The 14,327-nt window shown below is 48.7% G+C and overlaps 1 protein-coding gene across 2 annotated transcripts in view; it reads left to right on the forward strand.

Moving 5' to 3' along the window:
• Window positions 1–14,327, forward strand: part of NEK7 (NIMA related kinase 7) — a 138,160-nt gene that overhangs the window by 64,176 nt on the left and 59,657 nt on the right. The window contains exons 3-4 of one of the 2 annotated variants that reach the window (XM_003587112.6): window positions 7,616–7,756; window positions 14,243–14,305. In XM_003587112.6, coding sequence (XP_003587160.1) covers window positions 7,616–7,756; window positions 14,243–14,305 — 204 coding nt within the window. The remainder of the gene's footprint in view (window positions 1–7,615; window positions 7,757–14,242; window positions 14,306–14,327) is intronic. The other variant, XM_010813622.4, reaches the window with a different exon arrangement.

A 14,327-nucleotide genomic window follows, 5' to 3' on the forward strand; every position in this document is an offset into this window, starting at 1 on the left:
CAGGTCTCTCTGCCGTGCCTGTTTCTGTGTCGTGTTCCATCCTTTGTCACACCTCTGTTACCAACACACCCCCGTCAGCGGCTTCCCTCTCCCGTCGATGTGCTCAAGCCCCGAGCCCACGAGCCGTCCTTGGCGTCCCTCTCCCCTCGCCCTCGTTCAGTTCCCGCAGTCCGAGTCCTCGGGGTCCACCTGAGGGTCGCGTCCCGGCCGCACACTGCGTGCGCCTCGCTGTCACCGTCAGGTCCGGCCAGGCCAGGCCTTCCGTGCTCTCCCCGCTCTCCCCATCTCTGGCTCTCCTCCTCTCCCTGCCTTTCTCCGCGCAGGGTTAGGGTCATGAGTTCAGAGCCTCTCTGTTGGAGACCCACAGCCCACACCCATGCTCTCAGCGTGCTCACCTCTGACCCCGGCCCTTACCCGCAGTGTTCTCCACCCTCCAGCCAGTGTTCTTCAGACACACCTAGCTCCTTCCTCCCTGAAGACCTTTCCCCCAGGGCTGCTTTCCGGCACTTTCTTTTCCTTCTGGTCTTTTAATCTTTTAACCAAAATGTCACCCCCTCCGCGGGGTCATCCCAGTAACACCCAATCCAAAATAACCATCGTTCATTTCCTATTATATCACTCTATTTTATTTCTCTGCATAGTACCTAAATATTAGATATTAATCTTGCTGCTGCTGCTGCTAAGTCGGTTCGGTCGTGTCTCACCCTTTGTGGGGCATAGACGGCAGCCCACCAGGCTCCTCTGTCCCTGGGATTCTCCAGGCAAGAATACTGGAGTGGGTTGTCATTTCCTTCTCCCAGATACTAATATTGCTTATTGCCTTTTTACTGTTTTTGGATTACATGTTTGTTTAAGCCTGTCGTCTATTAATAACTGTGGAATAAATGAATAAATTGAAGAAAACGTCTTCCACTTGTCTCTGTCGCAGTGAAAGGCTTCTGCTCGCGGTGTGAATTTGACCAGCTCCAGCTGCTGGAGCTCACGGGGCTGGTGGCAGGGTCTCTGTCATTACCCTGGTCCTGAAATGCCAGGACAGGTAACCGGTATTTTTGCTTACATAATTTGTATATAGTAATTATCATGCTAGGTAGTATAACTAATGATGGTTAAATGATACAAATACCAAGATCTTATAAATGTTTAAATAATTGGTTGAATTTGATCACTCATTTTTCTTATGCTGTAGTGAATTCTCTCCTTTGTTTGATAAAAAGCCAGTTATAGTGATTAATGGTATATCATTCCAGCTGACTTAAATCTGACTTTTAGTGTCTTTAGGAATAGGGTACTTTTCAAATAGCTTAAGAAATTTTAGGGAGATGATTTTTCAAATGGGAAGAAGAATGACTAATTAGATTGCTGGCACATGTGATGTTTTTGTTTTAACATGTTTTTTAAATTTCTGGTGAGGTTTATATAGAAAGTAGTGTGTAAGAGCTCTGTGTGAGATATTGTCAAAAGGGCATTCCAGTTTGTGTAGTTGGGAGCTGAGTAATGTCTCTTTAAAGATCATCCATAGAATGAGCTTCATTGCCAAATAAAATTGAAGGGCATTTTTAAGTTTCGTTACTTTCAGATTTTGGAGAAATTTAATACTATTAACTTAAAGTATAGTATTTGTTAGATTACAGAGTTGGTAAGATGAAAATCACCAGCAAGAGACGAGTTTGCAGTAACAGTGAAAACCTTATTAATGGTGTTAAGTATTGTTAATCCTGGCTTGTACATTAGATCGCTGATAACAGTACCTCCAGGAATTGTCAGGACAGGATTTTCTCCCTGGAGAGTCTGTTGAGTCCATGGCGGGGCCCCTCTAATTTCCCCAGAGAGAACTATTATCATCATGTTACCCTGAATTATCTTACTGCTCATTAAACGTTCTTGCCTTCAAATTTAAAAGAAATTAGAGAAATTAATTTAGTCCTGGGAAATCGTTGTTTAACAAGTTTGCACCTGTGAGAGTATGAGTCGGGGGACAACAGACTGCGTTTTACTTTGAAATGAAAAGTATTTATGTGCAGGAGGGGACTGACACGTAGAAGTTAATCCCAATTAGTTAGCATGATCTGGTGGTTGGTAATTACAGCGCATTCAGATCAACAGGAGTTTCCTTAATGAGAATGCCGGACATTTAAGGGGTTACATTAAGCCTCCTTCACTCTCAGGTTTGATTTTTTATTCGTCATATGTGATTTTGAGTATTTATTTTGCTTTTCTGAGATTTTAGGATTCTTTTAACTTGTGGATTCACACATCTCAGGAGATTAAGTACAACTCACCACAAAAATGTACCGCACATGCTTCCAGCCCCTGGATAGGAAGATCCCCTGGAGAAGGGAATGGCAACTCATTCCAGTATTCTTGCCTGGAAAGCCCCATGGACAGAGGAGCCTGGTGGGCTACAGTGTGTGGGGTCGCAAACAGGTCTTACATGACTTAGTGACTAAAGCACCATCACTGGGTCAGGCCTCAGACGGCAGCGTTCAGGGCCTCGCATGTCACCCCAGCGGGGACAGCGGCTTAGCACTCAGGGCTCCTGACTGGCGGGGTGCAAGGCAAGTCTCGTCTCACCCGGTGGAAGCTGTTAAGGGCAGAGGGACTTCTTTCAGCTGTGTTCACCTATAAGTAGATACTTCCTGTCTGTTTCACGTCACACCACCTTCGTGGCATCTGGGCACAAGCTTGGTTTCTGCCTTTGAGAAGCTGTGCTTGGAGGGAGAAATAGACACATGTAAACAAATAATTAAAAGCCAGTGAGATCCGGAACCCAGCCCTGTGCCTGAGCTTGCACAGCTGTCTGCAGAGTTGACTGCTGCTGAAGACTGCGGGCCCAGGGCAGGGGCCCCTGAGAAGGGCCATCAGATGGGTCTCCACGGTGAGCAGAGGTGGGCCACATGTGCAGAGCACAGGTCCCCAGAAGGCCGGGTCACTTGGACGCTGTGTGTGAGGGGTGAGCTGCTGCTGGACTTGGAGGCAGACGGGAAGGATGGTGGGGAGGCCGGGGCAGGTGTGGGGTGTCTGTGAGACCCCCCACCTCCGGTGTAGGTGGGTTCAGTGTGTGATGGAAGAGACAGAGTGGTGTGTAACTTTCGTAAAAGCTGAAAATCCTTTAAATGACTCACATTATTCCAGAAGTCATTTCGTGGGGCTCAAGACACATAGCCTGGTGGTGAAGGGGCTGCAGGGCCTGAGACCCATTTGTGCACTGCATGGAGAGCAGGGCAAGGCGGTCGCAGTGATCTCACTGGCTTTATTTTGTATCCAATTTGCATCTCAGTATTTTGCTGAGTTATTTTATTCTCCAGCATAACTCAGGTGCTAAGTTAAAAAATATGGGGAATTGGACCACATCCAAAAAAAAAAAAGAAAATACAGCTCTTCCCTAAAAATAGTTCTTTACTTGCATGGGCACTGGCCTGATGATGTCATCTCTTTTATTTTAAGCACCTCATACAGTGCTGTTTACCTGGGACATAACTCATCCACGTGCAGCAGGGCACCGGCCACAGCGTCAGAGAATCACCGGCCAGGTGTGTGTCACCTGCCAGGCCAGGTCTTAAAGGAGACCACCTTGCACCCAGGCTGATCTTTCTGCAGATCGCCGCAGCGTGCCCGAGCCTCGGGGTGGGGGTGCCGGGATGTGCAGCCCCGCTCCGTCTCACGTCTGCTCCTCGCGTCTAGGCCTGGCAACAGGACACGGGAGCAGATAAGACAGGCTGTCAGTCAGCTGCGCTGCCCTTTGAAGAAAGGCCACGGGGGAAAGGGTGCCGCAAATGGGCTGTGAAGCTTACATACACTGCCCACTGCTAAACAGATTACGTCTAATGAAGTGTCTAATGCCCAGGCCGCATCAGCCTAATCCTGGGTGGCAGCTCATCCCTCCGCTGCCAAAAAAACGCCGCCCTCTGGCCCTCACTCGCCACTCCGGTGGCCACGCGCAGGGAGGCGCCCGGCCTTAATAAACCCAGACAGTGTGTGATCTGACATGCAAATGTAGGTCATTGCATATGTAAATGTGTGATTAAGCGCCTGCATGCCAAAACACATTAGCCGTCCTCCGCGCTCAGCATGCGGTCGTCACAGCGCCTCAGCAGCCCCCGCGCACGTTTGTCAGTTACCGCGCGGACAGGGGACGGGGGTCCCTGGCAGGCCTGAAGTGCGTGCAGGGGTTGCGTGGTAGCGTTCCCAATGAGGAAGCCGAGTGTCACCCTGGAGACCGACACCTTTTCATCTGGAGAAGGAGCGCTCTAGGTGTTTGGAAGAGAGGAAGGAAACCCACCTCTTCCATGTTGCAGTCTGTCCTAGTGTGTAAATTAAACAAAAACAAAAACATTTGGTAGAAAAACTTGGACAATTGAAAGTCTCTCATTAAGTGAAATGAAGTTACGAAAGCTAGAGGTTGCTAACATCCACTGACTATATCTAAAAAGTGAGACTTCGTAAGTTTCCTTTGTTAAGTAGGTGACAGTTCCTAGATGGATCAGTTGGTAAAGAATCCGCCTGCAATGCAGAAAACGCAGGTTCAATTCCTGGGTCAGGAAGATCCCCTGGAGAAGGGATAGGCTACCTGCTCCAGTGTTCTTGGGCTTCCCCGGTGGCTTAGCTGGTAAAGAATCTGCCTGCAGTGAGGGAGACCTGGGTTTGATCACTGGGTTGGGATGATCCCCTGGAGAAGGGAAAGGCCACTCACTCCAGTATTTTGGCCTGGAGAATTCCATGGACTCTATAGTCCATGGGGTCACAAAGAGTCGGAGAGGACTGAGTAACTTTCACCTCACTTTACAGTGACAGTTGTAAATTCATCTCAGTGACCACAAAAAGAAATCTTATACTTGAACAGCGTGGCACGTAGTCTCCCTTTATTTTATGATTTCATTCCTACTTTTTATTTTCATTTTTGGTATGTGTGTTTCTAGTCCCATTTCTGTTTTATTCATCAAAAGGCCTAAAATTGAAAATGCTGTGGATTATCGCATAGGGTACCGTAATATTTATTACACTGTAGGTGGCTGTTTAGTAACCCCAGAGGATGGCTAACCCTGTGTTGGGAACTGGGGCTTGGGCATCAGCTAGCTATAGATCCTGGTGTGATAACATCTACCTGATAGGATCATCACGAGAATTGAATTAAATAGCATAAAAGTACTAATTTATAGGACCAGTTACATTATAGGTGCCAAAATGGGACCTTTTTTATTGTAGTCGTGTTATTATTCTATTCTGGCAGTTATTTATGGTTTATATTCACATAACGAATTTGTGAAATTTGTATTCTGATTGTTTTGCATGTCTTAAAGGAAGAGTGGTATTTTTCTTATTTTGGACTTTTCAGAAGAAAGAGAAGCTATGCACAGTAACAAGTTATTGTTACTTTTCCCCTCTTTTTTGATAAACGTTGCATTTGAATGGCAGTGAAAGTCCAGCAGAATTTTACAGTTTTTTTTTGCTAGCGTGATAGATACAGTGACGTGAACAAGGTTGTATGTATTAGGGGTTAATGTAATGCCCATATATATGTCAAAACAGCCCTTTGCATACGTCATGGGGTCATCAGCCCTAACTACGGTTTATTTGAGGACCGTTGATTTGAGTTCAAGCTGCCTTGGCACGTTTAGGAACCCGTGCGCCCTTTGTTTGCACCAATAGGTGTTTAATGTTCGGCCTTAATCAGGCCCCACAAGAATGTCATGTTTACTTTGAGTCGGCCCAGAGTAGAGAAGGTCCATTTGGATATGAGCAGAGTGGTACCAGGCCAAGAAGGGTCTACTTATCAGGAATCCTGGGATCTGGAAGAGGCCCACGAGTGTTTGGCCAAAAAAAGGGAGGATGGAAAAGCGCATATGATGGCTGAGCCGCTTCGTTATGTTTCAGTAGACTGAGATGCTGCATGTAGAGCGGGAGTGGCTTGAGGCACTGCAGAGGCAGCCTTCCCGGGGCGTGTGTAGTGGCCTCCGCGCTGGACAGCGATCGACCCCGTGGGTGTGCAGCTCATGTCTGTCCTGTGGCCGGGTGATGGATGACTGAGTCCGTAAGCAAGGAACAGAAGAATTACAACAGTGGATAGAACACATCCACCCCCAGAGGGGCCCACAGTGATGCCTCCTCCCAGCCCCGTGATCCGCTCAGCACAATTGAGGCCCCTTTTTGTGTCCACATGGGCTCTTTCCGAGCAGAAACACTTCTTAGGATACATCTGCTTCCCTGGGGGCTAGTCCAGTGCCTGCCATCTAATGAGTACTAAAAAGTGTGAGTTTCAAAAAGAAATGTCTTTTCCCATGAACAGCAAAAAATATATTGTTTAAAAGGTATTTATGTTTTAAGTGACAGAAAGAAAGAAAGACCGTGAAGTTGCTCAGTTTTGTCTGACTCTTTGCGACCCTATGGACTGTAGCCTACCAGGCTCCTTCATCCATGGGATTTTTCCAGGCAAGAATACTGGAGTGGGTTGCCATTCCTTCTCCACGTGACAGAGGCCGATCTGAAAGGCTACACGCTGTATGACTCTAACTATGTAATATTCTGGAAAAAGCAGAACTATGGGTCCAGTGAAAAGATCGGTGGCTGCTAGGTGTTGGTGGGGAGCGAGGGGTGAACAGGCAGAGAACAGACGGTTTTTTGGGCAGGGAAAATATACTATGATGCTAAAATTCTGGGGAGCTTCCCAGGTGGCTCAGGGGTAGAAGAATCCACCTGCCAATGCAGGAGATGCGGGTTCAGTCCCGGGGTCGAGAAAACCCCCGGGAGAAGGGAATGACACCCCACTCCAAGCCTATGGGCAGAGGAGCCTGGCAGACTCTAGTCCACGGGGCCTCAAAGAGCTGGACACGACTAAGCGACTGAGCGTGCGCACGGACATGACTAAGCGACTGAGCGTGCGCACAGGCACTCTGATTATGGATATAGGTCGTTATCCCTTTGTCCACGCCCATAGAATGTTCTGGGAAAGACTGAAGGGGGAGGAGAAGGGGAGGACAGATGAGATGGTTGGATGCTATCACTGACTCAGTGGACGTGGGTTTGAGTAGGCTCTGGGAGTTGGTGATGGACAGGGAAGCCTGGTGTGCTGCAGTCCATGGGTCGCGAAGAGTCAGACACAACTGAGCGACTGAACTGAACGGAGAATGTCCAGCAGTAAGGGTGAACCCCAGTGTTAACCGTAGGCTTTGGGTGGTAGTGACTTGTCAGTGTAGGTTCCTCAGTGGTGACCAGGGTCCGGCTCTGACGGGGTGTTGATAACAAGAAAAGCAGTGCCCGGGTCGGGGCGGGGGGGTGTACCGGGAACCTCTCTACTTTCTTCTTAATATTCTGCTTTTAAAAACTTAGGTCTTAAAAAAAAATGTAATGATAAGGTGGTGCACTTGCTGCCCCTGGAACTGTTCTTTGCAGAAGTTAAATATCATCAGGAAGTTTAGAAGGTTTTCATGTGCTAGTTGGCAGGGTGACTGTGTGTGTGTGTGTGTGTGTGTGTTTATATAATATGAATAGTTTGATAAATACCTGTCAAACAAATGACTGTCTGCAGGTTTACCATAGAAATCACCTACTTAAGTGAAGACAATTGACAATTGTGTGCATACTGTGTGATTGAAAACTTTCCTGACTTTTTTAATTACAGAAGGCCTTACGACCGGATATGGGCTATAATACATTAGCCAACTTTCGAATAGAGAAGAAAATTGGTCGCGGGCAATTTAGCGAAGTTTATAGGGCAGCCTGTCTCTTGGATGGAGTACCAGTAGCTTTAAAAAAAGTGCAGGTAAGATGACTTTAATTCTATAAATCCATGTAAAATTATATTCTGTGAATAGTAAATAGAGAAAAGTATGTCCTGAACGATTAGGTCATGACAGTCTCGAGTTGAGAATGATGGGAAAGAATAAAAATTGTCCTGTAAACACTTGCATTAAGTGCTGTGTATGGTGGAAATCACTTTTTAGTTGTAATGCTACTTTTAAAATCGAGCTGGCTCTGTTCACCCGGATTCAGTCATGACTAGAATGATCTTAGAAAAGCTTTCACAGCTCTCGGTTTTAAGAGGCAGATTGGAGTTGTCACCATGGCTCCTAGCTGGGCATGTGGCTACACGTCGTAGCCTCAGCTACAGGCCTCGAGCACGGAAACCCGGCTCGCGGAATGCACTTCCTGAAGCCAGGACTTGGCGGGCATGCTCCGGGGCAGGTCTCCGTGCTCAGGGAGAACCAGCCTGGCAGTAAAAGACAGAAAACCAAGGTGAACTTTATTTACCGGAGAAGAGAAAGTGAGACAGGTGAACGCAGGGGATCGCTGTCCTGCTTACCATGCCCACGCTGCGTTGGCATCGGCCCTGGCCTCCTGCCCTGGCTGTGCGGGGCTCCTCAGGCATCTGGGTCTGCCCAGCTCCCCTGGCCCGGCCCTGCCCTTCTGCCCTGCCTGTGCGGGCTCCTCAGGTGCCCGGGTCTGCCCAGCTCCCCTGGCCTGGCCCTGCCGTCCTGCCCTGCCTGTGTGCGGGCTCCTCAGGCGCCCGGGTCTGCCCAGCTCCCCTGGCCCGGCCCTGTGCTCCTGCCCTGCCTGTGTGCGGGCTCCTCAGGCGCCCAGGTCTGCCCAGCTCCCCTGGCCCTGCCCTTCTGTCCTGCCTGTGCGGGCTCCTCAGGCGCCCGGGTCTGCCCAGCTCCCCTGGCCGGCCCTGCCCCGACGGGCCCACTGCCTCCCCTCTGGAACGCTCTCGCCTTTCTGCCTCAGAGTGTTCGACGTCCTGCAGTACAACTTCTCTTTTTAGAGAGAAGGTCGCTTTTGTCGACACTCGCCTGTAGACTTCCTGTTTTATCCTGCTACCTGGTGTCGTTTTCTCTGTCGAGTCCTGTGAAACCTCGGTGTGCTCCTCCTCTTACTATTTAATTTCATGAAGGATCAGTGTCCTTGCAGCAGCCTTCACCAGCAGAGGGGAACAGTTTTCCCTTGTACAGTAAATGTTTATGAAAGCGTTTACAGGACACACGTGTCAGAGGTCAAGACTGGAACAGGTGCCCTCATACCCACCACGTGGCTCAGATACAGCCGTCACTCCCTTGCCTCGCAGGTCACCACGTCCTGAGTTTTGTGTGTATCATTCCTTTTCTTTTCTCTAGACTTTTCTCCATATCAGTATAAATTCTGAATGAATCTGTTTGCTTCTGCATTTTTGAATTTACATAAATATTGTCACGTGTTGGTGTGTGGCTACGCTTTAATCTTTATACGTACAGTATTCGGTGTGTGGACATGCATGTATGTGTGTGGTATTGCCTGTCGTGTGTGTGGTATCCGTTCTTGCGTGCTGCTAGTTTCGGGTGTGTGCAGTTGTGTGCTGTTGCAGTATTTCTGTCGTGTTCATGTCAGATGCTGTGTGTCTCCTGGCGCACACATGTGGGACTCTGCCTTTTGTATGTGCCTGAGATGGAAGTAGTGAGCCTTCCTCTCTGCTTTGTTGTGTTGCAGTTGGGACCTCTTCTAGTTTAAGCACAACTCCCTCTACACATAAGAGAGGAATGATGCTGCGAAGATATTCTTAGCTTATGTAATTAGGGAACAGTTATCTTAAACCTTTACAAGAAGATATTTGCATTTCAGACATGTTGATTTTTGTGATATATTGCACTTGTGCTGAAAAAGAGAGACCAGGGTTCTTCCTTTTTAATAAGCCACCTCTGCAGCTTAGTATGAAAATGTTTTAAAATACCATTGACCAGACTCCTTTCCTGTCTGAAGAATCCTAGCCTCTCTTCAGAAACTTCACCAGGAAGCAGACACTGGATTTCCTTCTGCAGTTTGTTATTTTAAGGCTTCTTACTGGTCTGAAGGGCTGCGCCACTGTTTCCAGCTAGCCCAGGACCCTTCCTGGAGGAGGCCCTCTGTTGAAAGTTGCATCTATAATTCGTTGCTCTGCTCACAGATATTTCATGAGACCCTGCAGGAGCAGTGTCCAGACTCCTCCACGTGGTTCTCTGGGCACTTCTGTGCTTTGTCCGCGTGTCAGGTTTCAGTTTGCCATGACCGGCTTGCTGGAAGCCCCGGTGACTTTCCTGGATGTCTGCCTGGTACCTGCGTGTGCAAGGGAGGGAGTGTGTGCTGAGTGCCCTTTCCTTCTCGAGATCATACAGGGATCGGGAGCCTGCAGTGGTGACAGGACTATCGGTCTTTTGGAGAATTCACCCCATCCCGTCATGGTTTGTTCTCCACCGTTATGGTGCTCCTTAACTGGGGGGCACGGGCAGGCCTTGCTGCCCTATCCCAGCCTCCCTTCCTGCTGCTCCTCCAGTGGGAGCGGGCGTATGGTGTTCAGTGGTTAGTGCCGAAGGCTTTGAGAACCAAGATGAACAAAATAACAGGACTCAGGGATCCCAGTGCAAGTGCAGCCAAGACACGTCTGAAACAGTGAGAGAGGAACCACACGGGAGCAGCCTTGAGGAGCCCAGAGTGAGAGGGAGGTTGAAAAAGTCTTCCCAGGGCACTTGGCTTGGGTCTCAGAACTGCAGTTGTATCGGAAGACTAGCAGCCAGCTGTTTTGATCTGGTCCATGCAATGTCTAGTTATACTCAGCTCTTCCATCGTTTGGTCGTTAATTCTTGTCTGCCTCTTTGCAACCCTGTGGACTATAGCCCACCAGGTTCCTCTTGTCCATGGGATTCTCTAGGCAAGAATACTGGAGTGACTTTCCATGCCCTTCTCCAGGGGATCTTCCCAACCCAGGCATCAACCTGGGTCTCCTGCATTGCAGGCAGATTCTTTACCATCTGAACCACCAGGGATGCCCCATATTTGCTTATATTTAATAGCTATTTTAAAGCATTCATCAAGAAAATCAGTTGCAAGTCAAATTTTCCATAATTCAAGCTTTTAAAAAACTATCCCCCTTTAAAGCACATTAATGCTTTTTTACCTGTGTTAATTTTCGATTCTACATTCTGCGTATTTTGCATGCAGTCCTGATTGCAATTAGGATTTTTATGCATTTAAAAATTTATGGATAGTAGTTTCTTTTGTAATGGATGCAGTGATTTTAATATATGTCTAACCCTTTATGGCCATATATGCAGTCTCTTTTTCAGAGTTCACTGTGATTATGGAATTCATCCCAGTTAAATATTTGGCTCCATCTTTGTCCCTAGTCTTCCAGTCTGCAGGGCCTTTTTTCTTTTTTTCTTTTTACAGTGTGTTCTCGGCGCCTTGCTCTTATTTTCCTGTGCTGCTCCCAGCACCGCGTTGTCTCTGCCGAGACCAGGAATCCTGGTTTCTCCCCAGGCCAGCCAGCGGCACCTGGTGGGTCTGCTCTCAGTGGCGTCCGGGCCCTCACTGCGCTCCGGGGCTTCTGTCTCCGCCGGCCACATCCCCTCTCCTGTCTCCCTCATGCTGTCTTCCCACCGGACCTTGTCTCACTTCATCCTGACCACGGCACACTGGCCCACATCCCCTAGACCTCTTACTTCAGGTCTGACCTCAGTTGTCTGGTTATGTTACTTGGACCTTGGTCAGCTATGAGAGCAACGTGGATGCTTCCGTTTCAGAATCGCCCCGTCTTGCTCAGCCCTGGGCAGGGTTTCTCTTCGCCAGTGTTTCTTCATTTCTGCTTTCACCGGGAGTCCCTGTTCCACGCCCACAGCCCCGAGGGGCACTGCTCGCCTCTCTCTGGAGATGCACTCTCCTGCACGTCCTACTTGGATGTGTTTTAGCCACAGGATAAGCAGAACCCAAACCAGCAGGCCTGCCTGACTACAGTGCTGGCGGTGGAAGTGCGTTGGCCGGCCGTGTGCTCAGGCGCAGCGGAAAGTGCCCAGGAAAGTGCCCACCCTGCTACGTGCTTTCCATCTTGGCCGCCCTCACTCCCCTTCCCCCGCCTGTGCTCCAGGGGGGCCCTTTCTCCTCTGTCGCCCGGTTCCCTCCTCCCTGCAGTCTCACGCCTTGCTGTCCTCACGATGTCCCCGTGGCCACTGCTGCTCCAGCACCCACCGAGTCTCCCTGCACAGGCTCGGGTCCCGCTCTGCCTGGGGTCCCCTTCTCCTTCCTTCCATGGCGCCTCCTCCCCCGTGCCTTTCGGGGCAGGTCTCACCCTCAGGGTTTGGCTCAGTTGTTGCCTTTCCCTGACATGAAGCCCTGACTAAACTTGGCTGAGCGTCAAGCTCTCGGGAAGTCAGAACAAAGCATGGATTTCCGGTGGTACCTCTCCCAGGCTTTCTGGTTTTAAGGACGTGGGGCTTCTGGTGCCCCAGGAGGCAGATCACTGTAGGTAGGCTGAGCAAGTTAGAAGGCGTCCCCGTGGAAACAGGGGTTTCTTTTTTTTAATAAATGACGCAGTCAGGTATCCAGTTCCTTGCCGTCCTTTGCCGGGACCTTGGAAGCCCACGAGGAAGCATTGAGGCCTGTCTCTGATGTGCCCTTGGGACGTGCAGGCGCCTGCAGAGAGGGGCCGAGGGCCCTGGGGAGCCCCTGCGCCCGCCGGCCCGCCAGCCCCGCAGCCCTGGGGCCTGTGTGTGGAGCGCGGATTCTCCTTTCTGTCCAAGCGGCCGCAGCCCTTCCCCGAGGGTTTCCTCCTCCCGCGCTGTCTTCCGCCCTTCAGACAAGGGGTCGGTCTCCCTGCCCTCGGCGAGCGCGGGCCCGCAGTTGGCGGCCGACGGCCGAGGTTCTCCCCGCGGCAGAGGAGAGGCCGCCCCCTCGGTCAGCCAGGCCGGGACGGGCGGAGGAGAGGGGCCTGGACCCTACTGCCGGCCGGGGCTGCGAGGACGAACCCGGGCGGGAGGGGGACCATGCGGGCGAGGGCGGCTGGCGGGTGGGGGACCCCAGAACAGGACTCGCCGCGAGCCATTCATCCAGGCTCCAGTGGGCTCGGACTCCTGACTAGGATTCCATTTATGCAAGATAACTTAGAGTAAGATAGGACACTTTGTCAGACTCCCTTAGTGTTATTTTTAAGTACTTTCTTTACTACATTCTAAGTGTTTTTTCTTTTGCTAGATGCCCTTTCAAGGACATTTGTGTTAAGTCACTTGAAGGCCTTTTTCTTCCTGAAGATATAGGTGTTACCATTTCTGTTTCATCAGTTGTGAATGATTCTGGCTAAACTTCAAGATGACAAAAGAAAACTTTTAAAAATGATCCAGAGATTACCAAGAGCTTATCAGCCAGTCACTTACCCTAAACACTGCTTTGCCCTTCTCAAATGTAAATTAAAAAACCCGCAGAAATTTGGATAGAGCCGTGAAGATGCTTTCTAGAGACAACCCTGTAAATAGTTTATGAAAATCCAGATTTTGTTTTTCCCCATATCTGTTGTCTTTTCCTGCTCATGGAATCAGGTTTGAATCTATGTCTGGAAATGATTTAAGCTAAAGATACAGGTTTTATTTTTGTCTTGAAATGCTGCCTAAGAGAAAAAGGAAGATAAAATTCTTTTGAATTTCCAGTGAAATGTATCTATGGCTCGGAGTTTAGTTTTGCCTTAAATGTGCCAGCAGTACTTCATTCCTCACTGTTTGGAAATCACTTTTGGTACTGAGAATTCAGTTAAAGATAGTTTAATTTGTAGTTCTAAATTAGTTTAATTATAAGTATTTTTAAAAATATGTAACCATATAAAGCTTTTTTATTGCAGTGTGGTTGTTTTATAATGTTGTGTTAGTCTCTGCTGTACAGCACAGAGGCTCGGCCTCATGCATGTCGCTCCCCGTGGATTCCCTTCCCGTCTAGGCCCCTGCGGAGCACTGGGTAGAGCTCCCGTGTGCAGTGGGTCCTCGTTGTCTGTTGTACACGTGGTGGTGTGTACGTGTCAGTTCCAGTTCATCCCACCCTCCCTCTTTCCGGCTTGGTGTCCGTGCGTTTGTTCTCTACATCTCTGTCTCTATTTCTGGTATAAGATCGTCTATACCAGTTTTTTCAGATTCCACGTAGATGTGTTAACATACGATGCTTGTTTTTGCAGTTAATTTTCCACATGCTTGGAACATTGAAAGATTTCTTTGATTGTATATTTTAAAGCACTTTGTATTATTTATGAAATATATAGCTGTTCTCTTTTCCCATTTTTAATACTGACTGCCTCTGGAGGGAAAAACGTATACTCTCTAGTAGTAACGTGAGATAAATTACCTGTCGATCTCCATAGCTCCTAAATGCTAATTGGAAAGTGCACTTCTAAATGTGTGTGTAATTATGTGTAGAGCATTACAATGGACTTACATGGTAGTTTGAACCATGGATTACTGTTTTATTGAGTAATACTGAATTTTATTTTTAGATATTTGATTTAATGGATGCCAAAGCACGTGCTGATTGTATCAAAGAAATAGATCTCCTTAAGGTAAATAACAAATGAACTGTTG

This window comes from Bos taurus, chromosome 16, assembly GCF_002263795.3.
Source record: "Bos taurus isolate L1 Dominette 01449 registration number 42190680 breed Hereford chromosome 16, ARS-UCD2.0, whole genome shotgun sequence".
NCBI lineage: Eukaryota > Metazoa > Chordata > Mammalia > Artiodactyla > Bovidae > Bos > Bos taurus.